This window comes from Maylandia zebra, linkage group LG14 (genome assembly GCF_041146795.1).
Source record: "Maylandia zebra isolate NMK-2024a linkage group LG14, Mzebra_GT3a, whole genome shotgun sequence".
Classification (NCBI taxonomy): Eukaryota; Metazoa; Chordata; class Actinopteri; order Cichliformes; family Cichlidae; genus Maylandia; species Maylandia zebra.
In genome coordinates, this window is record NC_135180.1 from 23,530,939 (window position 1) to 23,558,627 (window position 27,689).

Consider the following 27,689-nt stretch of genomic DNA (forward strand, 5'->3'; position numbering starts at 1 on the left):
CTGAGCAGCTTGAATTAAAGATGATATGAAAAACAAGGATAACAGAAGTAAGGAAAAAATGTATACAAACCCCCCAAAATTCACATTATCAGTATTAAAAATAAACAAACAATAAAAACAACAATTCTGATTGAATCTATGCTTTGTTGTACATGACACCAACAGGATTTTGTATTTTTGGGTGGGTTTCTTTTAGGTGGCAACAACTTTTTTTTCTCCACATATTTATGCAGAGACCTTTCATGGTTAGCACTAACATTGAACCATTGGTCATAAAGCAATTACCATCTAAAAGCAGCAATATCTACAGTAACAGTGAGAGGGAGGATTGGCCACATTAAACTGAGCTTAAAAAGGACGGAGAAAGCAGCGGGTCTGTGGTTGCAATGGTTTTGTTGCGTGCCAAGACATTTAGGACCAAGGTCCACAGGAGGCCAATATGGTTGTTATTAACAATAAATAAATAAATGAATATAACAAAATAAAACATTCATTATGTTATTATGTGCAGTTGAAAACCGGAAGAATTATTAAGTGTTTTTCCTAGGTAAATTAACATTTGTGGGAAGCTCATCCTGTTTTTTGCCCACAACACATTATATGGATCAAAATAATGAGCCAAGACAATTTGTTGCTGCTTAAAATGAGACACCAGTTCATACCCACAGTGTTTGTATTTAACGTTTCAGTTAAAAATATTGCTCTTGTTTCTTCATACTAAACTGGATTGTTAGCTAGTAATATTAAGTATTAAAACCACCTCTATGAAAAATGAATAGATACACAGCTAAATAAGCAGAGAGCTTGAAAGTTCCTAATGTTGCATAGACAGTAGACCGCATCTGGTTAGCTGATACACTGCAACTATATCTTTATGTAGAGACACCATAGTAAACAAAGGACCTGCGTCACACACAGGTTAGTCACATTGCCGTTATCCCTATGGGCATAGGCTCAGTCGGTTACAACACTCTCAGTCGATCTACTGAAATCGACTGAGACTGAAATGGGGATGTTCAACCTCTAAGCCCTAAAAGTCTCAAGGTGGACAGGGCTTTGTAATTTATCACCCTTCCTGTGGCATTATTTTTATAACTTTGTCACTAAAAAATAACTTTTTTTTCCCCCAACAACAGACAAAAATCCAAAGCTTGTGCAATACAGTCTTTAAAACAAACAAACAAACAAAAAAAAGACTTTATCACTAGTGGGCTGGCAACATCACTGACTTAATCTGTCAGTTGTGTGTCAACTGTGTGTTTGTATTATGTTGAGCCTTACCTGTATCTGTTTCAGCACTTTGGGTATAGGTTTACAGTTGAGTTTTTGACAGGCTTGTTTATAGGATGAGAGGATCTCCTCCACCGTCACATTCTGAGCTGCAAAACAGAATACAGTCAAAAAGGTTAGGGTCGCTTTTATTGGTATGTTTCTTCATACATAGTTCTTGAAAATGAAAACTCACTGCACTGAATGTGGCTCATGTTTGTGGGGCGAAAAAAAAAAAAAAAAAAAAAAAAGATTCTCCAGACATAGTGTCAGCATTTATATTAGAAGGCTTTAAAAAAAAAGTCCAACATTGAATTTCATGCACACAGCTTTCTGGGCAAAAATGCCATTTTGATGTCATAGGAGATTGGCCAGACTGCTTTGTTGAGTTGAGAGGAATGTCACAGTGACTCAAATAACAACTTGTTACAAGCACGGTATGCAGAAAAGTATCTCTGAATGCACAACATATCAAAGAAAAACTGCGCTACAGCTGCAGAAGACCTCACTGGCGACCTAGTTAAGATTCTGCTTTGTATTAATTAACAATTCAGGCTGCTGCTGGTGGCAGTAGCAAAGGAACATTGTTTAAATTCAACAGTCTGAGTTAGAGCAGGGCGATATGGCCAAAAATATTTATCACGATATATATTTGAAAATTTGCGATAACGATATAACCGACGATATAATTGATGCGAGACAAAATACAACTCCACAACATTACTAGCGCAAAAAGACAACCTTCCATTTATTTTCACTTAAACAAGAAGCTGGTTTTTATGTACATTAAAGCTTTATAAAAATTTAACAGTGCAAATGCAAATTCCTTGCTAAAAGTTTAACCAAAAGGCATTTCCAGTAGAAATGGGCTGACATATCCTGAGCATAACCATGTATAATATCCACTGAAGTTAAAAAGAGGTGCTTTGTGCAACATTAAACTGCAGTGTGCAGTACGTATTTTTCAGACCATAAGGTGCACGGGATTATAAGGCACATTAAGCGAAACAAAGCAGTCAGATAAATCAAACTTTATTAAACTCATTCTTCTTGCTTCCTCCACTTCTGTACCATTGATTCATTAATGTTGAATTCTCTGGCAGCTGCTCTATTCCCATGTTGTTGCAGTATATTAATAACCAACCTCGTATTGTGGATGGATTATCTCAGTTGTTCTCCTGACTGAAGATTGGTCCGTTTACAGCATCCTGCCATGCGATTGCATTTGTCTCTAACCATGAGGAACCTTCACGTTAACTTTTATAAGTGGAAAAGTGTTAGTGTTCGTCCTCCAGCTTCACTGTTTATGTTATGCTAACATAGCTGTGTAGCTAGCGATCACGTAGCACATAATTATATACCAGCTAGCCCAACTTCAGTAACCCTACAAACGTCACTGCTGTTTAGTTTCCTGTCTTCATTTATGTTGGAAGTGATAGCAGAGCTGTACGTTTGAATTTTTTCAGAAATCTCTCAGTCAGAACATGCAATATCATGCTTAGGTAACTAGTGAAACTAGCGAGCTAACTTCCGCTAGCTTCTTGCTAACTTCTAACTCCGTTAAATGTAATACATTTTGTTTTCATGGATGCCTGGAAGTTAAACTTCATAGTTACACCTGGTAAAGCAGCAATGCTGATCGTTTTATTAAAGATGAAAGAATTTAGACAGTTTTTAACTCTAAGTGATGCTGCAGTGTTCGTTTGACCTGAAGAGGGGGGTTTAGGACCCAGATTACTCCCAGATTTAAGAGCATCTTAGTCCGACAAATACGACAAATACGACAATAACGACGGCCGCTTGCATGTTCTGCAAAAAAATGTGCTTTGTCGTGTATCTGACGGACAAACACCAAACCAGTTCCACATCACTGAAGTTGCACCATTTTTACAAACCAATTCTGGTTCATTTGTTTCACTCAACAATCGGCCATGTGCGTATGAAAACAAAGACACTGCGCATGCGCGTTTTACTCATATTCTATCGCGATATTTCATTTTCCTATCGTTGCCTAACATTATGGCCCAGCCCTAGTCTTTTTTTTTTTTTTCCTTCTTTTTTTTTTTTTCTCTCACCTTGAGCCAAAAAGGGTGTAGTTTGTGGGTGTGATCACCCGTGTGTACACCTGTGAGCATGGACGCGTTTGTTTTTTGTTTTTTTAAAAGGTTCCTTCATGTAATGATCTGCTAGAGGGTGTGGGGGGGCCACAGCCCCGTCCTCCAGGGCATGAAGCAGGTATGGAGGGCCCAGCCCTAGTCTGAGTTTTGTTGCTGACCATGTCATTCATTTCTAATCATAGTGTACCCATCTTCTAATATTTGCTTTCACCAGGATAATGCACCATGTTACAAAGTTCAAACCATCTCAAACTCTTGTCTTGAAAATGGCAACGTTGTGCTCAAATGACCTCTGCAGACCCCATTTCTCAGTCCAATAGAGCACCTTTGAAATGTGGTTGAATGGGAGATTCACATCATGGATTTGCAGATGACAAATTTGCAGCAAGTGTAATGCTTTCATGTCAATCTGGAACAAAATCTTTGTGGAATGTTTTTAGCCTCCTTTTGATCTATGCCACAAGAATTAACCCAGTACTAGCAAGCTGTAACTACTGGTCAGTAAGTGCAAAACACTAACAAATGGCTGAATCTGCTTTGATCCATCAGAACAACTCAAGACTTTCCATGACTCAAAAAAAATGAACATAATAAAGTCTAAGTCACGGAGACTTAGAAAATATTCTTTTTTCATGTGAGCTGTTAGTGTTTCTGCCTTAGGGAGCACTCTCTTGAAAGAGAGAATCAGAGATTGCAACCCCTTTAAGTACTCCCCTACTTAAGTCAGCAAAAAGGAGGTATTGTTCTTGGTCTGCGTGTGGGTCAGCCACCGTTGCCATCCTAGACGGTTGTGGGGGCTAACTCCAGTCAGATGACTGGGCAGCATTCAAACCCGCTGTTCCGCCTGAGAGACTCAGCAGAGAAATGAAGTGAAGCACTTATGCGCCAAAAAAAAAAAAAAAAAAAAAAAAGACAGAAGAATACAGAAAATTACTAATAGAACGTGAGATGAAAAACAGAGTGTATAGAAGGAGGTTTGAAAGATCACAACAGTAAATTACATTGGCAGAGAAACAATGACATCCATTCTCTTTCCAACCAGTGTATCTACCCTGCAGAAAGCAAAGCTGTAACACACTGGCTGTTCTGTCTGTCTCTGTGTGTGTTATTGACTTTTGCTGCCGTCAGCATTTTGATTTGTCTTGCCAAGGTGAGAACTTGTCCACTTCACTGTTGGCTCCATTTCTAATCTCCTTCATCTCACACAATGTCCCCCATCACTTTAACTTACACCCTCTCAAATGTATTAATCACACCTGACGGAAAGGCTTCAAGCACCAGGAGTATTTAACAATAGAAACCTATTAGCTACAGTCCCACACGCCAACACAAATCCCTAGCCTAATGAGGACACACACATGATCTTTCTCTTCATATTTAGCTAAAACACAAAGCCAAAAACACAAAGATGAAATCCAGCACAAAGAGTCTTCAGCCATCGCCACAGTGATTTGACTTTAGAAACATGAAGCAGTAGAAACGAACTGCTCATCACTCTCTTTGTTACCTGTTAAAGATCAGAGTCCAGATGCTGCGCTGAGGTTGGCATTCATTCAGCTTTAACATCACTCTGGGTTCTTGGCTAGCTTAGTGTTAACATGCTGTCTATGTAGGTGTAAGTATAAACTGGTTGTTTCTGTCCTCAATATAGTTTGCACTTTATCACTGTGCCCTTTTGTGTAAAAAAAATAAAACTAATGTCCATATGGACGATGTGGGCTGTGCCACTATTTACCTTCTCCAACACATACAGAAATCAGCTGATTGTCATGTAAGTGGAACCGATAAACAGGATTGATAGGCAAGCAGACTAACAATTCCAAGGAATTGAACTACTGGGAACTGTGAAAGGCCAGTGACAGGTGACGTGAGATTTGTGTAATTTTAATGCAGAATTACTTGCACAACATTTCCAATAGGACACATTAATCAGTTTGTTTGTCATCCAAGAGCTATTATAATTTTCAGACTACTTAGTATTTATATTTTTAGATATTATTTTACACATCTCATAATTATATTTACTGGGTATATGAACTGTCTTTTCAGCAGTATTTCAGCATCCATTCTATATACTTTTAGCACCTGCAACTTGAATGCAAAAGCAGACATACAATCCAATCCAAATGACAGAAGTTGAATTGTCAGTGCGTTATTATTTTTAGTAATTCCTAAGTAAATCAAATGGCGTAATTATAAATAATTTGCGTCAAAGATGCAATGAAAGTAGTGTAAGTAGTTAAATGATTCTTGGTCCACTAAAGCACAAATCTGCTCAAGTACTCTGTGTCAGACGATAAAAAAACAAAACAAAAAAACAACCAAACAAAAAAAACATAAATCACGTAAATTGTTAACATTATTTTGTTTTATAATCATTGGCCACTGGCAAACGGTTGAACGGTTAACCATAAAGGTCAAAAACTAGCAATTTCTTTGACTATGTAGTCTCTTCAGTCACGTTAAAAGAAAACAAACAAAAAAAAAAAAAAGAAGTAAACAACAAAAAGCTGAACTGCCAGTGTTCACCAGCATTATCACAAGTCATGTAGCTATGGATGCACATGATTCGCCGACTAAACAATTGAAGCTTATTAAGTTATCCTGGTTATCCTAGCTGGTTACAATAAACATTATTTTACTCCGATTTACAACAGCTGTTAACTCTGGAGTTATGTGGGAACCTTCATTAGCTTTGGTTCCAGCCTGGACAGCTCATGAAGAACTGCAGCCCCAACAGACAATAGCCCCTTCTCTGCTCTCAGGGGTCCAACAAATATGAATCACTGTTGAAGCAGCAAGGAAAAGAGCCCTCATCTGGCTTCAGAAGTGCAAGTTTGTTGACAAGTTGGCCGTCTTAAATGTCGGCCTTTAAGATGGGGGTGGGAGCTTCAGTCCTGCTGAAGTCATGTGCCCTCAAAAAAAGAATTAATTCTAATTACTGCTGTAAAATATAGCCACCAACCACACTCTCCACTAGACTGCTGTTAAAAACTGACTAGAGCCCATGACTGGATGAGGATGCCCTTTCATTACAGTCCTGTCTTCACTTCAGTCATAATAGTACTCCATCTAAATTTTGATACTTCTGTAAAGCTGTATCTGGATATTCGACGAATCTATTTTTCATCTCATTCAACATTTTTAACTTAAATTTAGCAATTATTTTATTTCAGCTCAAAACATTCAGTTATCAGCATTCACACTGCAGTTTCTTCAGAAAATGCATTTTCTAGTTTACATTTGTGCTTCACCTACGGAAAGTATCTGGATCTGAATTTGTTAAGTCCTCCTGGATGTCACTTCCACCACTGTGTAAGAAAGCAGTCTTGTAAAGTTCTACAGTACATTATGTGCACTCCAATGAACACTGTGTCCTTGGCAAAGAGTTATTGTGCAGAGTCGCAGTGGAGCAAGTGTGTGTAAACATTTCCTGAGGGAAGGTGGGGTCTGAGGGTAGAGAGGGTCTCATGCTCACTACATAGTATTTTTACACATTCATTAGAGACAGAGAAGGGATGAGAGAGATTGAGATATTTTAGCACTAGTGTACAAAATAAAAAAGAAAGTTGTGCAAGGAGATTTACATCAAACACCTCAAAAACAAGCAAACAGACAAGAAAAGTACACAAAAACTTAAAAGGAAATACATAAGCAATAACACAAAGAGACAAATGCAGAAGAGACATCAGTATCAGAGCTACAGCTGTTGCCTGTGTTTCTGCATGCCTTGGTCTTTTCTTCTATTTTATAGCACTCCCTCCAGTGCTGCTGGTACTTGTATGGAGGGAGTGGTGATGAGGAGGTGCACAGGAATAAGAAGTAGGGAGGGGAAGGACTGCTCCAAACAACATAGTCAGAAACCAAATTAAAAGTTACTGGTATGCAGAAGTTAATGGTGGGCAAAGAACAAAACACACACACGAGAGGAAAAGCACACAAACAATAAGAGAAATGCTCTCCGTGTCTAGAAACACAGCAAAAACAAAAATGCAGACAAATAAGGAAAAACATGTGAAAACAAGTGCTCCCCGATACTGTGTGGGAGCAATGGACTTCATTAGATAAGCAAGAACATTACAGATAGACAAGCACAAACTTGTTTTGACCCTTAAAAAAACCATTTTGTTAAATGTGCATACTGTATCAAGTATGCGCAGTCGTGTGTTGATTTCCCAGTTCAACGCCCGACTGGCTGGACCTTTGCTGCATGTCATTGCTCCGTTTCCTAATATTTCCAATCCATTTCCACCTTGAATACAAATTAAAAAATTACTATGCAGCATTTATCTAGATCCTGGGAATTCTAATATTCTGTTTAAACCCTTGCTGAAATGGTGGTTATCTCAGCAGCTAACAGCTCCAAAGATGATAGATGAGGGGCTACCTTGATATTTCAGGTTTCAAGACAAGACAGAGAAATGATCTCTGCTCTGACTTAGCAAATCTGCTCAACCAAGCAATCAAGCAGCACGTCCCTCACACTTAATCACTGATTGGTGCCATAGATAAGGTTGTGAGCAAAATCAAAGGGAAAAAAAGCACCCAGGTTACTAACTAATATCAACAGAGGTGAATTAAAAGCTGCAGGATTTATGATTAAAAAGATGTTGTGCTATAAAAGACAAGACTGTGGGTAGAGATTTACTCCTTATTAAACATGGTGAACACCATCATCAACATCAAGTGGGAGCAAAGAAAAGCCAAATATATCCTCTACAGAATTTGGTCACTTATGTTTACAAGATGACATGTAAGCCATCACTCTCAAATTATTTTCTTTATTTCTAATCGTCACACGGATGCTTATCCCAAGACCTTTTTTGTTAAATAAGTTCATGATAATGTGGCTTCTTAAGGCATACCACTGTTAAAGCCAAGTGCAACACCAGTATGCCAAAAATATACAGGGAATTCAGCTTTATCTTTACCAAGTCTTTCAATAAACTGTTTTGACAAAGCAATACAGCTGAATGCTTAAGCTAGTGTGGAAGAGCAGAGTACAACATCCCTATCCCCCCCACTCGCCTAACCAATAAGTCATTATAGTCTCAATCACTAAATTCAGGCCCTCTGTTAAGTGTCATGGTTGGCATTTTGGAGATTAGGACACTGTCAACAAGACCTGAAGGCTTAAAAAAAAGCTTTTTGCTGCTAATTGACAGCTGAGGTTGACAGTTTAGTCTGCTCCTGCTTTCTCTTGGTGCTAGACTTGCCCTGTCTCAGGCTTCCAACACATTTGTTTGAGTAAACAGGGATTTCTGTGATCCAGACAAGCCGTTCTACTGTGCTTGTCAGTAATTAAAAAAAAAAAAAAAAAACTGACAGGAAAATGTCACAGTATTTAGGTAAGGTTAATGTTTGCATTTGATTACAACAACTGCCTTTTTTTAGTACAAAGTAACCAGAATAAGTTCTGCTCTGTTACTTCTATTCTACAGTGCACAGCCAGCAGGGTATCTTGGAATAAGAAAAACTGCAGGAAATTATAAATCAATTGCTTAACCTGAACAACTGGAAGAATTGCAACAGGTACAGGCACAGAACTCTCTAGAGGGAGAGTTCACCACTTAGAAGAATTCAAAGCCTTCTTCACTCAGGCACTGAATGTGAGGACTATTCAATAACAAAAACCTGCTACTTCACTTCCACACCTCAACTATCTTGGAGCTACAAAGAACAAAGGAAGAGCAGACAATTTCCAGAGCCGGCACTTCAAATAACATACTTGAGGCACAAGGAATTATTTTGCCCTCAGTATACTGCAATTTAATGCAACTACAAAAACATCCATTACTTTTAAACTCAGTTTAAAAAAAATCTAGCAACTTTCGATTCAAGCTTCAGGCAACTGAAACCTCAACCAGCATGTGATTGGAAGGGTTTCCTTGGTACAGGTTATCAGTCAATATGCTAGTACATTCAAAGCACAAAGTTTAGCTGCCTTTGAACTGATGAGAGAGACTCACAAGCCCTTTTCACAAGTCTTGGCAATATCTTTTTTGTATTTTTTTTTAAACTACATGTGCAACACCATGAAAGTCTCCCAGAAATAAAGAGAATTTTATTGATACTACCCCAGTACTCTTTTTGTGATTGCTTATAAAGGTTTTTAGCATGAAGTCAAACATTTTCCTAATTTCTAAGTCTGAAAACATTTCTTTACAATCTAGACTTGCACAACTCCAAAACTTGCAAAACTTATTAATTACTTTAACTGATTTCCATGAGAGTTATGAAGTGGAAAATATGAGTGTCTCGACAAAATGTTTACATAATCTGCCTTTTTCTCTGCTGGCTTCAATCTAAACTATAATTTATTCTTTTGTATATTTACCCAAGTTTCAAAGTAGCAAAGCATTAAACTACTTTGATATTGTCTGGGTAGGTATTCAGCTTTTAATTTTAGCTTTCTGATATGTCTGCTTTTCTTCTTTATTTTTAATGTGGAAATGTGTAGTAACTGTTAATGTCACTCACTATACTAATCAGCTCATTTCAGCTCATGTTATTGTTGCTAACTTAGTGTATTTTTGTGGCCCTTAAGCAACTTTTTTTCTGAAAACAAAGAACCTACTGACTACTGTTTTTAAGACGTGTGTACAAGATGGCCTTCGGTGTCTGAAAAGTTAAGTCAAGGCAAAAGTGCCTTAAGCTTGAATTTTTGTCTAATGGCCAGCAAGGCATGACTGAACTGGTTGCAAAAGGAAGTCCAGTTGTATGTAGGCCTACCGGAAAATGACCTCCCTTCTTCTGGAAACTTAAAACTCAGGAATCAAGGACAACCCAGGTTAATCTTTAAGGCAGGCCTACATATGAATGGTTTTACTATATTTAAACTCAAATGAGGGCCTGAAGAACAGGTACACATAACAGACCCTGTATAAAAGAGCACGACCAAAAAAAAAAAAAAAGAGCTGTTTGCACAAGCGCAGTTTGGTGGTTTGTTACTGACCACACTGTGCAACATGTGAAACAAAAAATAAAGGCATCCTGCTGCTTCGGTTTCCCGCCAGTCTCCTTAACTTGTACAACTAAAACCAGACACATTTTTCTTCACCAAGTCACATCTAGTGCACATCCAATTTCTGTTACTTGTCAGTTTCCTGCAACTTAAGTATGAAAACAGAAATTACATCATTATTAATAAATGCAGCATCTAAAAATACAGGAGATCTATTCTCATTTGTAGCTGCACAACATAACATTGCTGCAGTCAAAGCCTCTACCACCACCCACAAAAGGTCAGAACGGATCGACCCACAGAGAGCCCACAATATGAGCGTGGGCTTTAGTACCAGACTTAGTTTGAGCTACTCTTACTGGGACAAATGAACAACCTGAATAACTATCATGAACATGGCATGCTATTATATAAGACGTAAAGCAAGAATTTTTAATTTAGCTGTGTTTCTAAGGCAAGGTGAGAAGCTATTTGTTACACCAGATAAAGGAATAGTTCACTTATTTAAGGAACATCCAATACAATAAATGATGTTATCAATTACAGCTACCTCTGGTCGAGAGAGAAATCAGCCAGATTTAAGAGCTCTCATTTTTTTGCAGTTTATTTTCTGTCTGATCAACAAATCTCTGATAAATTGTTCATGTTTCTTACTGGCCATCTCGCAATTACAAGAAGAGTCTACTTCACTCTTACAGCTGTATGCATCTCGTCTGCTGCATAGGACTGTGATGAGTGTGAGACTTAGAGCTCTGATAATTTCTTTCCCATGTATTCACACCTGGACAGCCACTGTACAAGCCCTACAGACATTTGGTGTTGTAAAATGAGCTGGGTAATTAATGGCCGTCCCATTCTTCAAGCTTTTGGACAGACCTTACTAATTTCATGCGAAGCTGTGTAAAATCACTTGATGTTGAAGCCAAGCCTCGAGTGCCTGCACACACATGTAATTATCATCTTTTAATACAATTAAAAGGCTTTCTCACCTACTTAGAAGCAGCTGTCGTATGAAAGTCCTGACTAACATAATGCAACAATCATACAAAGTAATCCAATTATTGACTTTACTGCACATTCTTTAACAAAATGTTGGTTCAGAGCCAATGCAACATGCACATAATCTGTAACTTTTGAGTAGGCCTGCAAATTTTTTAGAAGATACTTAAGTCCAGCCCAATATCATACACATCAAAATCCATCAATTCTCAGCCTTCCCAACAATCTGACATAAAACAAAGTACAAACAAATTGGCTACAGACACTGTGCTTTCTCGCCTAACTCCAGCAGCAAAGAGGAAACAGGAAAAGACAATTGTTTGCGTGTGTGCAGAAGAAGAAACAACACTGTTTGCAGAGACAGAGACACAGCAGATTTGGCACACAGAGAGGATTCCACTGAAACTCCTTTGACCCACATAGTGTGTTGAATTTCACCTGTCTAACTTGTTTACACATACTGGCTTTGCTTGCAAAGACTGACACAGCAACTTCAGCACAACAGCAGCATAAAGAAATGCTTTAGGTTTGATATGGAAAAAAGCAAAAACTGTATAAGACAAGCTACTGAAGATAAACCTACCACCTATATGCATATCTGGTTTCTACAGAGAATGTTTGTAACAAAGAAAATATGACTAATCAAAAAACAAAGGTTATTCTGTTTTTTGCTGACTTGTTGTTATATTGTGGACATTGCTACCCTACAACAACCTAGAACTACCTCTCTTGGTGGAAGGCTAAATAAAAAATCTTTGGAAAAGATCTAGAGTTGATTACTTAGCCAGCATTTATTAAGCTAAATTCGAAAGGTAAAAACCGGGAAACCAGTGTTGACAGGTTACATGCGTTAGAGGAAATTATTCCCAGCTAGCAGCTAAAAATAAAGCTGTGCCAGTAAAGAAGATTGGACAGAGAGTGGAACACATGGAAGCCAGATGTCCAACAGGCGGTGCAGAGAATTAAATCCATATTATTTCAGGTGTAAGCCCAACACCTTCACTAGTCTTTGGATAATTTATTTTCTGATTGGCCAAATCAATTCAAGCCTGAGAGTTCTTTATAGTTAGTCAGTTATGTTGCTGTTTGCATATTTCTGCACCACATAAAAATGGATAGGTGCAAATGTTAAGGAACACAGACATACTGCCAGTTCCTACTTAACGTCCAAGTGCCAATGTTCAAAATAGCACCCCCAAATTCTCCAGGTCCATTGGTTGCAATTTCACAGTGCTGTGTTGTAGACAGTGGTAGTAGCGTCATTCACACATGACAACTGGCTGCCTTGTACGTCAGAGGTGCGGCAAAAAGGCACGGCCTGAGGCACTCCTCCAGTTTGCTTGCACAAGTCTGCATGACGAGACCGTGATCATGCATGCACAAAAGAGATACAAGTCTGACACTCACACCTGAGCCTGTGTCTTAAATTACAAAAAAAAAACCACAAAAAAAAACAAAAAAAAACAGACAAGCCCAAAGGTTTAAAATTCCACCCAAACCCTTTTTAGGCAAACTAAAGGTCCAGTACAAGATCAGATAGAAAAAGTGAGTGAGTTATAATCTGTGTACTCACTTTGGAACTGAGATTAGTATGCAATACAAGCATACCTGGTCTTAGCCCACAACTGATGTGCCATCATATACATACGGTGCAATGAAAGTGGACATAGTTGAAAGTGGCCACTGCAACAAGGCCTGAGCAAGTAATCCAAGATAACCAAAACCAATCAGGACCTATAATCTGTCGATTATTCTTTTTTTGCCGTTGTTGGTTTGCTTTTTCTGTTAATACTTCCTTTAGTCTGCGTTCATGTACTATCCCCATTAAAAACAAAAAAAAACAAAAAAAAAAAAACATAGTAAGTGTGTAATGCGACTGCCCTGTCCAGCCTGCAACATAGAAGCATTACAGAAGACAACCCAGACACCAAGAAGACTGCACAAATGCTGTACCAAAGAAAAATACTGTGCTGTTTTTTCACAATCATCACAATCTGATACCCTACAACTTCTTCTTCTTGCCCAAATAAATGTTTATTTCATAGGCTGCTGTTTTGACATAGTCAAGGAGACTCACCATGCATTGCAAATGTGCATCAGCAGGAATGGTCAGAACAGCCCTTTAGGGAGTGACCTAAAAACTGCAGGAATGTTGTGCACGGTTTGTTTTTTAAGTAAGTATGTGTTCTTACTTTTTGATTGTGCCACATACTTGAATCTCTAGAGGCCTGATATACATGTTCACCTATTCTGGAAATTATCACATTATATAACCGTTTCTTTACCAGCTCTCTCTGTGAACTTGTCATTTGGAGTTCTGCTCTGTCCCAGGTTCTAACTTCACCTGGCCAAAGACTTTTCTGTGGAAAATCTGCAATGGATTCCTAAAAAGAAAAACACAAATAACCCACACAATACCTGAGCTCACATTTCACATCACTGCAGAACAAAGACATTGAGTGTGTTAGGATTTCTTGAACATTACTACAGACTATGCAACTCTGTAACTGCTGCTAGAATACAGCAGAATATAAAAAAATCTTATAGAATTATATTGTTCAACACTGAGATCCAAATGGAAAAATTAAAAAATTAAAAAAACATATATTAAACTAAATCTGCCAGACTTTTTTGGAGAGAGCAGCATGTGCTGAAAGGCAAAACAAAGGGATTAGAATGAAACACAATGATCATTTTATGTTTGTTATCCTCTTTTAATACTAGACAACAAATTTGGAATTCATTTTTGACCTTTCACTACATGCAGATTCCATGCCTTTAGCAATACATGCCCATCAACAGCCCTTCTCTTAATCTTTTCGGTATGACACCAGAAAAACAAAACAACAACAAAACAGTGAAGCCATTCTAAACTCACACCCAGATGACAAAGGATTGAGCCTGCCAGAGAGAAAGCTGCTGAACCAGATGGACAGTTATGAGGGAATGACAGTTGTATGATCCAGTTTTCTATGAGGCAGCATTTTGTGCATTTGCGTACAGACAGAGAAAGCAATACTTCAATTCCAGCCTCCTCGTGTGTTAAGAGAAACGACATTAGGGAGGGAAGGGCAAGGAATTCCTGTTTGATGAGGACGGAAAGTGAGGATCAGAAAACAACAGCATTCGAACCAGTATGCCATTTCTGCCATTTATAAGCGTTCATCTGTTGTTTTTTTCTTTAAGACAGTGCAGATTGGCAGAGTGTCAAAGGCCAGGATTTAGCACAAAACAAACACAGACAAGCACACTTACATAGCATAGACAGAGTAAATGCATAATAGATGAATGTACAAACTAAAGACAGCCTAAAGGGCTGACTTTATCAGGTGTTGTCTTATCACATCACACATAAAGATCTGTGTAATGGGAGCTGAAAAAAAAACCCACTGCAGAAAAAAAGCATTAATTTTGAACCAATGTGGTTGTTACATAGATTTATTAAGGTGTCCGTTCTGCTGATATGTAAACGTACCAAATTCTTCTGTGAATAGCAAATTCTGCATCCATGTTGTCATTCTAACATCGCAAATGTCCAAGATGTGCATTCACATGCACAAGCTTCAAGGATAGAATTGGTAGAATTTGATAGAATTTAAATGGTTTCAAACAATTTATGCAATGATGCTGTTCATTTTTCATTTATTGAATTTGCATCTTAAAATAACTGCAATGACTTTTCATGCATGCTAAAAAGCTAAACCAGTATTTTCAGCTTTAAATCTGTTCCTTGTTGTTTTTTTAATTAATATTTATTCTTTCTCCAAATAATAGTCCTGAATTCACTATGTATCTTACGATTTTATGAGAAACTGGATGTTAATGACACCTAATAAACCAGATTTAATGATGTCAACTCGACTGATTTAACACCTAAATTTTCACAGCTATTTGCTTCCAACAGAATGAAAAAGTACATCTGCACACCTAACTAAACAAATTTGGCACATCACAAGATATAAAAACACTGTTATCACACAGTCCAATTATTACAAAGTGTTACGTTTGGATCAGAAAAAGAATTTAGTTGTTAAAACTTCAGCTCTGCTGCTCATGTAAACTGAACTAACTTGCAGGTTTCCAGAGCCTTTGTTCATGCTCTACACTGAAAGCTCTGCTTATTAGTTTGTAACTTGGTCTAGAGCCACAACAAATAACATTTCATGGGTCACAGAGCCTCTAATAATATGGTGCCAAGTGGGCCTTAGGTCTGACACCGAACAACACGTAGGCTAAAGAGTTTAATTGCTTCCAGGATAATCAATTGTACATTACCTGCATTGTTTATTGACTGTATTGCAATTAGCAAACTTTAACTTAATTTCACAGCTGAATTATAATAAGGCTGTTACAAATTTCCCTTGTGGTAGCCAGTCTAGAACTGTACCTCTACAGTTGTGCTGTAATAGTAAGAGTTAAAATTTAGAACTTGTTTAGTAATATCGCAAGTCACAGCGACTGAACCATCTTAGACCATATGCTTCCAATGTGACCTAGTGCTTTGTGTTCACAATGCATTGCTGAAAAGGCCGCCTGCACTTAAGCTAATCTAGCTAGTCAAAAAAGAGAATAGAGAATAGACAGGCAGAAATGGAGGAAGGTGGGGAAGCTATGCATCATGCTGGGAAGTTCAGAAATCTCAAGATATGATGTAGTATTTGCTCAGGCCTTAATGGAGAGTACAAACATCCCTCGGGTCTTAACTGAGCAAGACAAAAAGGGGGGGGAAAAAAAACAGTTCTAGGAATATTACTCAACTCAGAACAAAATGATAATTATATATTTTACAACTTCCTTTATTTTGTTTCAGACACTGTCAACAAAATGAAGTTTCTGAGTAGACATGTTTACATTAAAACTCATAATGACTATATTTTACTTTTAAAACATCACGGCTTTGCTGTCCCTCAGCAAACTCCTTGAAATCAAAGTGTTTCCAAGAAGCTCATTTAGTTTTATTCTCCTGTCTTGGCTTGAAATAGACCAGTCACAGCCTGGCGGGAAGTGACTTTGGGCTTTGAGGGAAGGATGGAGGTGTGTCGCCATAATGGAAAGAGGTGGCAAAATAAGAGAATCATCGCACACACAAAAATAAAAAATAAAATAAAAAAAATACTGAAGACATGGAAGCCTTCATTGAAAATATGAGTCACACACAGCCCTATTTTAGCACTCTATCACAGCATTAGCTCTAAATGGTGAATGTCGATACTTTTGGGTTAATTCTTTTTTCTTTTTTTTTCCTTATTTTTCTCCTTTTGGGTTAATTCTAAAAGCTGAAGTGCCACAAGAAAGTGAAAAGTGACATCAGCCCCTGAGAACCCCAAGAGCACATTTCACATTGACTGCATGATGTTCACTCCTTTCACAAGTTTACTTTCTGGCAGTAGTAAACCAGATATCAGTTCCTTTTGTAATATTCAACACCAACCTCAAATGTCCTTCCCTCTGCTTTTACAGCTGTAACTCTCACTGCTTACAGATGAAGCTCCAGGCTCTGTGAGCTCATTTCACTTTTATCTTTATGACAGATGAAATAAGACAGGAACCCAGTGAACCTGACACTAGATCTGTAGAAGGGTCCGGGCGGACAGTGGCTCTATTGTGACACTGTGCACGCTACTAACAGTGCCTGAGGAGCCTTTGTTGACATTCAGATAAGATACCTCAGGAAGATATGAGAAGCAGGACTAACGCTTAAAAAAATATTAATTAAACTGAATACTGGCAGGCTTTTTGGCAATAACGAAGAAAAATAGTGTGAAAATATTTAAAGAGGGTGCCTTTCTGGTAATTTACTTGTATTTGCTCCCAGCTTCAGTTCAATGAGTAAAAGGAGATCATTTAGTCTGGCTGGGCATATTTCACTACCTGCCTTTTCTGAAACAACGATACATTTCAAAGTCTATCTTTTAGTTTTTATGTCCTTCATGCACTTTATGTTATTACATTCTGCAAATTTTTTCCTTTAGAATTTGCTTTCCTAACTCTTGTTATTTCCTGCTGTCACACAGTAAGAGCTCCATACGTATACACTGTTGTGTAAATAAAATTAGGGGGGTTGTCAGGTTACTTGTAGTGTGGGAACACCACAAGTATGTAGACCATTCAGCAGTAAACCACAAGTCGCTCCTGCTGCTGCCTCATACACATAATCTCAGCCTTTACATGTGGGGAGTAGCTAGGAGGTTATTACATGGTCAATTCTCATTAGTTTTGGAAGAATGAACAGAAATCTCCTCCATGAAATCAGAGTGTGTTACAGCACCCTCTTCATAACACTAAAATACAGAAGGCCAACGGTTACACAAATTATTGCCAAAAGGCAATAATTTGATGAATATATTTCTGGGGTGCACTAACACCATATGGCAGATAAATGAAAAAGCACATAAGTGCAACCAATGTAAAAGTTAGTCCAGCACCCTTCTGAGTGCTCATCACGGTAACTCTTCAAAATCACCAGGTGTTCACTATCACTACCAGCATCAACATTACTATGCAGTAGTGTCTGTCACGTCAACCAAAGAAAATGGGCAGATCTAAAAGCTTGTCATCTTGTGAGTTGACTTACAACCACAATCCTCAAAGTGTGCCCTGTGGGTCTTGAGCAGGATAATGCATCCACAGTTCATATCACACTGGGACAGCAGAACGTGTCTAAGGGAGCATTTTCATAAATTTAAACTGCTCTTTATATTAACTAAACTACTGCAACATTGACAAATTTATGTGCTGGCATGAAATAATACCCCCTATGGCTAAAACAACAGGACAAAATTAACAAAAACAAACCATTTCTGTACAGAAACTTCACAAAAACTAAAAGCACAAAAATGTGGTTTATATCTACAAAAGCCACTGAGAATTGATTCATTTTTAATTATTTTTTTGCTGAGTGCTTTCTCAATCCTGCTCAAATGTCCTTCAAATGTCATAAAACGTGACACTAAAATTTAAACTTCCCAAAAGTGCGGGTTGATGCGTGCTGTTGTATATGGCATGTATGAAAAATGAAAATAATAAAATCCACATGTGACAGTCTTAAACAATTTTTCAGTCTTTTTCAACAGCAATTATATACAAGATAATTATCATTATCACTGATTATCACATTTTGTTTAAGAGTCCACTGCTCCAACTCTTCAGTCCAATCACTTCCAACAGGTCTTCACTAACCTCGAGTGCTTGTCCATGTCTAAATCAAAAGCACAATCAGCTGGACCTTTGGAACCTACCTAAAGTACATGATAACTGTCTTTGATAAAAAGTCAACCCCACACTAGAGTGATCTAGATACTTTACTGTGCATTGTATCTTTCATCAAGGTACAAAAAACTTGGCTAACTGGGTGGGACCTTGCCCTGATGGAGTCCAGCATAAGATATCCATGACCAGTTAACAATCAGCACGATTGCCTGGCAAAAAGGAGGAAAAAGAAAGAAATTATCTTAAAAAAAATATCAACACATCTAAATTAAACCTGTCATGGAAATGGGTGCAAGAAATCTGCAAATTGTTTTAAACTGATCAAATCAATGGTAACACTGGGACATGAATGTTGTGATAGAAAACTGACTTTCTGGGTGGCTTCCTGATAAATTGCAACCGGGGTGTTAATAAAACAATTAAAATACAGCTGAATACGAGACAGTAATGTTTGTGCTCAGTAAGCTTCCTGTTTTTCTGCTTTTGTTACCCCCCCCCCTCCCTTCTCGGATCACCAACCGTTGCTTGGTCTGGCCTACATTTTTGCAGGGAAAAATAAATAGGATAGTCACCAGCTTAGCCTTTAAGTGTATGTGAATATGGCACAAACAAACTGAGATCGTAAGGCTAGTAGTAAGCTTAACACAATTTGTCATCTTCTCAGGAGGCAGTCACCTGTGTAACTATGCCAAATGCCATCAGTGCTGGGAGCAAACACCAGCTTGTAGGTCTGTTTATTAAACGGCATCCTTTGTCCACAGCAGATGAAAAAGTGTGTGAGTCATGGTTAGTTCATGATAGAATTTTTTTTAAATGAAAAGAGGAAAAAAAAAACCTGCACTGTACAAATATGTATAAAAAGAACTAGACTGCAAATTAGACCTGGTAATACTGGAATAGTTAACAGCAATAAATTGAAACGAGTACTTCAGTTAAAATAAATGAGCATAACATTACATTTATTGTATATTACATTGTATATCCATATCACATATGGACAATAAAAAGCGAAAACATATTTCCTTGTAACTTTCAACACTAAAATATTTAAAGGTGGTGCAATAGGTGGCGTCGTGTCCTTCATTAGCTTCCCTAAACATGTTTTCACTGGGTAAACAGGAACCTGCTGTGGTAAAAATGGCACACCTCAAGGTGTGGTGGGACTCCGTCACAATAGTGCATACAGTACATACCCTTGTCTATACTGTATATGGTACGCCTCTGTGGGGGTAAAGCCAGATAAAGCCGTTTAGTTATACAAGTAATTAAAGTACTGATCTTCTAGTTTGAAAATGGGGCGGGATTGCAGGTGTTGCCTAAGCATTAAACAGACAGCAGTGTGAACCTGCAAGAGTTGTCAGGCTTTGAAGAAAGGAACAAAACAAACATTCCTCTCTAAGACCGGTGCTCTGGCACGCCTTCCATACATCAGTGTCAACATCTACTCGATAATGTTGAAGAATATGTGGGAAATTTAGCAGCATGACAGGACATGTGGACAGAGTCAACTGCTCCATATGGAGCTGAGGGACAAATTCTGTTAAAAAGCCTTCTAAGAATAAATTCCAGCAAACCACAGTATGCTGACATGTTCATGCAGGCGCAACAGACACGCAGAACTAACTCAATCACACATTCAAACATGTAGAAAAAAAATAAACAAAAATTACCATGTCTCCAGGGGTCCTTTGGCTCCACTGCTCCAGAGATGATATCCTCATCAGAGGGAAATGTCACCCTTTTGCCACTTTTGTGTTTAGTGTCCCCCTCTTGCACTGAGGGATACAATCCAGCTGGATCTGTGGCAGAAGCTTCTATGCTGCATGTCTGGCTTGCATCAGCCTGGCTTTCTGTCGTGCTGCCAGCTGGGACATCCTGAGGAGTGGACACTGAGTCTAAATTACTGTCTGACAGTGATCTAACATTTACAGATTCAGTCTCCAGCACCCCACTCTCATCGAGACTCAGATCCACACCTATGTCCATGTCCCCACCATAATCCCCTTCTTCAAGAACAAGCTTTGCAGGATTATTGTCCTTATCTTCCTTCATTTTCTCCTCGTGCTGCTCACTAGTAGAAAAGATAAAATCAGTCGGGTTCACGACCGCTGGTGGGTCCTGGGCACTATTCTTTCCATTTCCATTGACCTCATCAATTTCCACTGTGTTTTGTGCCTGCTGGTTGTTCTCCTCTGCTGTCTGAAGGTTGTCAGTGAGCTGAGGCATCAGGTAAGTTTCAGAGGCCTCCGTAGGAACAATGCTTTGTTTTTCTGTGTTGCTGTCAGTCATCAATTCGGAGATCCGAGGGATAACCCCTTCTGTATTGTTAGTAGTGTTGTGATCATCGTCCACGTTGTTTTTCATCTTGACATTGCACAAATCTAGACACTGCTCTTCGATATTCATGCTTTCATTTCCAGTAAAACTCAGCCTTTAACTGTGCCGAACAGCTGGGATCTCGGGTTAAACAGTGACTAGGAACCAAATGACATGGATAAGGCTGCCTTTGCCCTGGCTCATAACAATACACGCAGATAAATACCTATCTTGACGTTTTATTTACCAACTTCTATACAAGTGCTGATTTTTTTTACATCAGGGGGTGATTGAATAGATGTCGATAAACCCCAATTCAAAGGTGGCTGCAGTGCATACTTAAAAATCGGCCAAATAAAGTGCAATTTCACACAACTATCAATAATAGAAATATGCTATACCTGCGTGAAATAGATACTGTTACAGTAATAATTCATAGTCGTAGAGAACTTCGCTCAACTATGACTCGGGCAGGTATACAATTCAATAATTCTTACCAACCGTGTCCTATTATTCGACGAAAGGCTCCCCGGTCTTCAACACATTGCCAGTAGTATTTAAGAAGAGCAGGACAATCAATTGAAACAAACAAGTCACTCAGGGTGCCTCCATTACGCTAGCAAAGTGAGATTACTGCCCGACAACAAACCCAATTCATCTGCATGAATTAAAGCAAGCTAACGTTCGCTAGCGGGCTAAAGTTGTTGACCAACAATGACATCCAGGCCCGTGTGCGGTCGCATGCCCGCTTTTTTGCGTGACCCCGTCTGTTTCTCCCCGAGAAAGTCCATTTTCCGTATCAAGACGAATATAATCCGACTGTAGCTCCGTCTCACCCTCTGCCGTGCAGCAACTCTGCTCGCATCACAGCCCTCGACCAGCGGCAGCCAGGAAAAAAAACAGGCGTCACACTCCGAGCAGCAATGAGCGTGTTTGTGTTGCTAACATTAGCACGAGGGAACTGTGCCGGGTTACACGTGCCGGTACCTACGCTGTTAGTTATTAGGAGTTAATGTATAAAATATTCCGACCGCCCGGATTTCGTAAGCGCCTCTCTCTCCGTGAAAAGGCAGGCTCAACCTGTTCTCCTCTAGCGTTATCCTTCGCTAGCTTGTTGAAGTCCAACAACTGTTTGTTGTTCACACGTCTTACGTCAGCACGTCGTTAGGGTACGTCCAACAGACGCAACGTTACAAGAGCAGCACGCGTATAACGTCTGTGTCTATAGAGGGCTGCAAAACGACAATATTTTAAAGTTTGAGTGGAAAATCCTCACGTCTTGTTAACGAGTGTTTTGCTTAAAAATTCCCATCCAAATAGAATGTTTGATTTTTTTTAATAGTGCATATATTGTTTTCCCTTCCATTTCAAACTATACAAATGCAAGGATTCCTTGAAGTTAGTAGACAGGAAAAACTCAAGGATACTGAGAATCTTGATTCAAGGGAACGTGGGAGTACTTTGTTTTATGTCAGCCAGCCCAACATACTATCTGCAATCAACAGGGATGTCGACAGGCAGTCAGTTTTTTGTATTTTTTAAGGAGAGTTTAGTTTCTGGGGCAAGAATTTAGCCCACAACATGTACAGCACAAACACACCAAACTACACCAGGAAACAGTCATTTAGGAATACCATCGTCCAGCAGATGCACTAATGACTTAGTCTAATCACCATTCTGGTTATTTCTAGGTTAACTATAATGAACTGTGAAGTGAACGGTGAGTGAGCCTTGAACCCCAGATCTTAGCAGGAAGCAATTATGAAATAATTCATCCACACTCACTTCATGTGTAGTCATCAAGGCTAATTTTACACACCAGGTTTCTAATTTAGATGATTTATTCCAACCTTCAACTGGACTTGTAAACTAGGTAGGTGTCCCTTTTGACATACCCCACCATGAAAAGATGCTGGGTAAAACTGTCACGGTTGTCTGAGTATTTCACAAAACCTGAGTAGTGTTAAGCTAAAAGACATCCAAGAATGTAGTGTTGAAACTTATTTTGCAAGACTTCCAGAGGTCCTGTGGAGGAGCTAAATCAGTACGCTGTACACGGCAGAGTACGAGTAAGGTCCCTTTTGTTCAGAGGATGAACCCTTCTTGGCTACGGGAAGTAGGAAATGAAGCACACTTCCTTAGCATTCAGAGAAATTTGCACTACTCTATCCAGCTGCCATCAAGACATCTGGTTCCCTGGCTGTCAAGGTTTTAACAAACAAAAAACACCCCACACAATCAGTACTACTTCCAGTTGGATAGCTCAAAAAGTTTGAAGACAAGCATAATTTAGAAACTCACTTTATTATCATTAAAACCCTTTCTGAAAGTGGTACCATTTATAATTAAAACTCTTGTGACTGGACATCTTTAGCAGATTTGTCATCCTTTGGTGTTTTTGTCTTCTTCGGCAGGAGGCTTGCCTGGATATTTGGGATCACACCACCATCTGAGATTGTGACCCCTGCCAGCAGCTTGTTGATTTCGTCATCATTTTTCACTGCCAGCAAGATGTGCCGGGGAGCAATGCGTGACTTCTTGTTGTCACGGCTGGCGTTTCCCGCCAGCTCCAGGAGTTCAGCACAGAGATACTCCAGGACAGAACACATGTACACAGAGGCGCCAACTCCAATCCGCTGAGCGTAGTTGCCTTTCCTGAGCAACCTGTGAATGCGGCCCACTGGGAAACTAGTTCCAGCTCTGGAAGACCGGGAAACTGCAGATTTTGGTTTGGGTGCAGCCTTCTTTCCCCGGCCAGACATCTTGAACCCAAGTTTGAAGAAGACCAGTAACTAAAATGACCAAGAAGAGAATTCAGTGAGTTTTAAGTCAAATTAATATTCAGCAGTGGTGCATGAGATGCTGTTTGAAACAAAGGTAGCAACATGTGTGGACACTAGAGTTACTATAATCTTCAAATGCACAGTTTATCAAATTAGATTATGCCACTTGAGAGGGGGCGAGGAGGAGCCCAAACACCAACATTTAATTCACAGCTAAACACTCACCAGTACTTGTAAAACAGCAGCTGTCCACTGAATAGACAGGATACTCCTTTTATAGGAGCAGGGAAGGGCTTGTTGATTAATGGCACCTGGGTACTCTTTTTCACCTGTGTGAGCTGATTGTTAGGGTCAAATGATGGCAACATAAAAATACTGCTTAATCTACAGTTAAGGCATAGGACTGGTGGTGAAGTTAGCAGAACATGTTGATATATAACATTTAAATTGGTAGTAGTGAGTGAGTGGGGGAAAGAGGCCTTGCAAAAAAAAAAAAAAAAAATTAAGTTAAGCTTCAGGTGCAATGAATGAGCATACCTCCAACCAAAAGTTGTATAAAACAGGCAGTGCTGGTGTGCTGGTAAAACAACAACAACAAAACATTATGCAGTTTCACCAAACAGACCATGAGCTTGAAGTATTTAGATATTTACGAAACTTGTGTGATTGCTACATTATAATTCATCCAGTATTTCAGTACTGAGAACTATTAATCATGAACAGAAGTATTCAATATGCCTAACATTTTCTGACTTACTAATGCACAAAACTATTCCCTGAACAAAATGCTCATGAACCACTCTCACTCTTGCTGATTTTATTTATTCATTTTTGTAGAGCACTTACATTTTGCACAGTAGGGTGCTTGTGCTTGATGCACAATGGAAGTCACATGTGCCAGAAGTTAAAAACAGTTACAGTATACACACCCACTGGTCACTTTGTTAGGTACAGTTGGCTAATACTGGTTTAGACTCCCTTTTTCCTTTAGATATGCCTTAATTCTTCATGGCATAGTTTATCAGTGTGCTGCAAACATGATAGCATTGCACAGTTGCTCAAGAATGTTTAGCTGTGAATATTCCATTCCTTCACATCCCAAAGGTGCTAAACTGCACTGGGATCTGATGACTGTGGAGGTTATTTGAGTGCAGTAAACTCATTATCATGTTCACAAAACCAGTTTAAGATGATGTGACACGGTGGACAAAGCCAGCAAAAGATACACCTTCATCACAAAACCATGGACCTGGTACTAAGGGGCCCCAAGTGTAACAAGAAAATATCCCCAACACCATTAACATACAGTGGGGCAAAAAAGTATTTAGTCAGCCACCGATTGTGCAAGTTCCCCCACCTAAAATGATGACAGAGGTCAGTAATTTGCACCAGAGGTACACTTCAACTGTGAGAGACAGAATGTGGGGAAAAAATCCATGAATCCACATGGTAGGATTTGTAAAGAATTTATTCGTAAATCAGGGTGGAAAATAAGTATTTGGTCAATAACAAAAATACAACTCAATACTTTGTAACATAACCTTTGTTGGCAATAACAGAGGTCAAACGTTTACTATAGGTCTTTACCAGGTTTGCACACACAGTAGCTGGTATTTTGGCCCATTCCTCCATGCAGATCTTCTCGAGAGCAGTGATGTTTTGGGGCTGTCGCCGAGCAACACGGACTTTCAACTCCCGCCACAGATTTTCTATGGGGTTGAGGTCTGGAGACTGGCTAGGCCACTCCAGGACTTTCAAATGCTTCTTACGGAGCCACTCCTTTGTTGCCCGGGCGGTGTGTTTTGGATCATTGTCATGTTGGAAGACCCAGCCTCGTTTCATCTTCAAAGTTCTCACTGATGGAAGGAGGTTTTGGCTCAAAAATCTCACGATACATGGCCCCATTCATTCTGTCCTTAACACGGATCAGTCGTCCTGTCCCCTTGGCAGAAAAACAGCCCCATAGCATGATGTTTCCACCCCCATGCTTCACAGTAGGTATGGTGTTCTTGGGATGCAACTCAGTATTCTTCTTCCTCCAAACACGACGAGTTGAGTTTATACCAAAAAGTTCTACTTTGGTTTCATCTGACCACATGACATTCTCCCAATCCTCTGCTGTATCATCCATGTGCTCTCTGGCAAACTTCAGACGGGCCTGGACATGCACTGGCTTCAGCAGCGGAACACGTCTGGCACTGCGGGATTTGATTCCCTGCCGTTGTAGTGTGTTACTGATGGTGACCTTTGTTACTTTGGTCCCAGCTCTCTGCAGGTCATTCACCAGGTCCCCCCGTGTGGTTCTGGGATCTTTGCTCACCGTTCTCATGATCATTTTGACCCCACGGGATGAGATCTTGCGTGGAGCCCCAGATCGTGGGATATTATCAGTGGTCTTGTATGTCTTCCATTTTCTGATGATTGCTCCCACAGTTGATTTTTTCACACCAGGCTGCTTGCCTATTGTAGATTCACTCTTCCCAGTCTGGTGCAGGTCTACAATACTTTTCCTGGTGTCCTTCGAAAGCTCTTTGGTCTTGGCCATGGCGGAGTTTGGAGTCTGACTGTTTGAGGCTGTGGACAGGTGTCTTTTATACAGATGATGAGTTCAAACAGGTGCCATTCATACAGGTAACGAGTGGGGGACAGAAAAGCTTCTTACAGAAGACGTTACAGGTCTGTGAGAGCCAGAGATTTTCCTTGTTTGAGGTGACCAAATACTTATTTTCCACCCTGATTTACGAATAAATTCTTTACAAATCCTACCATGTGGATTCATGGATTTTTTTTTTTTTCACATTCTGTCTCTCACATTTGAAGTGTACCTCTGGTGCAAATTACTGACCTATGTCATCATTTTAAGTGGGGGAACTTGCACAATCGGTGGCTGACTAAATACTTTTTTGCCCCACTGTATACCTACCACTTTAAACTATTAATACAGGTTATGATGAATCCATGCTTTCACATTTTTTATGCCATATTCTGACCCTACCATACAAAGTTTGCAGCAGAAAAGATTGAGACCAGGCTATGTTTTTCCAACTTCCTATTTTCCAATCTTGGTGAGCCTTTGTGAACTGCAACCTCAGTTTCCTGTTTTAAGGAGTGACATCCAGTGTGGTCCTCAAGGTTCAACGTGCTGTGTGTTCAGAGACGATCTTCTCCATACCTTGGTTGTAGCAAATAATTATTTGAGCTACTGGCATTCTGGCCATTCTCATCTGACCTCTGACATCAGCAAGGCATGTTCCCAGAGAACTTCTGTTCACTGGATATTTTCTCTTTTTTGGACCAGTCTCTGTAAACCCTAGAGATGGCTGTATGGGAAAATCCCAGCAGAATGTGAGTTTCTGAAGTACTCAGACCTATCTGGCATCAGCAAACATATCAAAGTGACTTAAATCATCTTTAGTCCCTATTATGATCCTCAGTTGGAATTTCATCAGGTTGAGTTGCTGACAAGTGACTAGTTGACTAGATATTTGTGCTAACAAGCAGTTAAACAGGTGTACCTTCCAAAGTGGTCAGTAAACGCAGGTCATATTCATTTTGTAACCCCTGCGTTTTTGTAGACTTGCCAGAAATGGTGACATGAGGGTGGCAGGACTGATTTTGTTTGCTTTGAATTTCTGGAGTTAAATGTCCTGAACGTTGTTTTATGTTGCTCAATATGCTGTTAAATTCATTGGCTGTGTGTTTGAACAGGAAAGGTTTGATTCTAATCGTTTGGTGCTTCAGGAGAATCCGTTTTTTTAGAATGTGGTGTGAAAATTAAGTTTTGCGGTTCCATTTTTCAGCTGTAATTAATAAACTGACTGACTTGAGAAAAAGATTATTCTGCATGTGTCATCAATAGGACTCAAGAGCTTAGGAAGAAATCAACAGCAGATGGCAGCACAGACTTCATTTAACTTGGAGCCTCTGATAGAACACCGTGAGGCTTTGTCAGTGAGGGAACACTTATAAATTCACACTTATTGGTGTCATGAGCCTCCACTTTATGATTAGGTGCTTGGTGTATCTGATTCC

The 27,689-nt window shown here is 39.3% G+C and overlaps 2 protein-coding genes across 2 annotated transcripts in view; both read right to left on the minus strand.

Annotated features, from left to right (window-relative positions):
* Window positions 1-22,028, minus strand: part of ppp1r37 (protein phosphatase 1, regulatory subunit 37) — a 46,503-nt gene extending 24,475 nt beyond the window's left edge. Inside the window, exons 1-2 of the mRNA XM_024804831.2 lie at window positions 20,229-22,028; window positions 1,282-1,379 (exon numbers count right to left, since the gene is read on the minus strand). Coding sequence (XP_024660599.2) covers window positions 1,282-1,379; window positions 20,229-20,964 — 834 coding nt within the window. The 5' untranslated portion in view covers window positions 20,965-22,028. The remainder of the gene's footprint in view (window positions 1-1,281; window positions 1,380-20,228) is intronic.
* A 1,131-nt stretch (window positions 22,029-23,159) lies between these two features.
* LOC101466501 (histone H2A) lies at window positions 23,160-24,003 on the minus strand. Its single transcript, XM_004543656.4, has 2 exons — window positions 23,883-24,003; window positions 23,160-23,666 (listed from the first exon to the last, which is right to left on the minus strand). The coding sequence occupies exon 2, from the start codon at window positions 23,634-23,636 to the stop codon at window positions 23,220-23,222; it is 417 nt and encodes a 138-aa protein (XP_004543713.1). The 5' UTR covers window positions 23,637-23,666; window positions 23,883-24,003; the 3' UTR covers window positions 23,160-23,219.
* Between the last annotated feature and the right edge of the window lie 3,686 nt (window positions 24,004-27,689).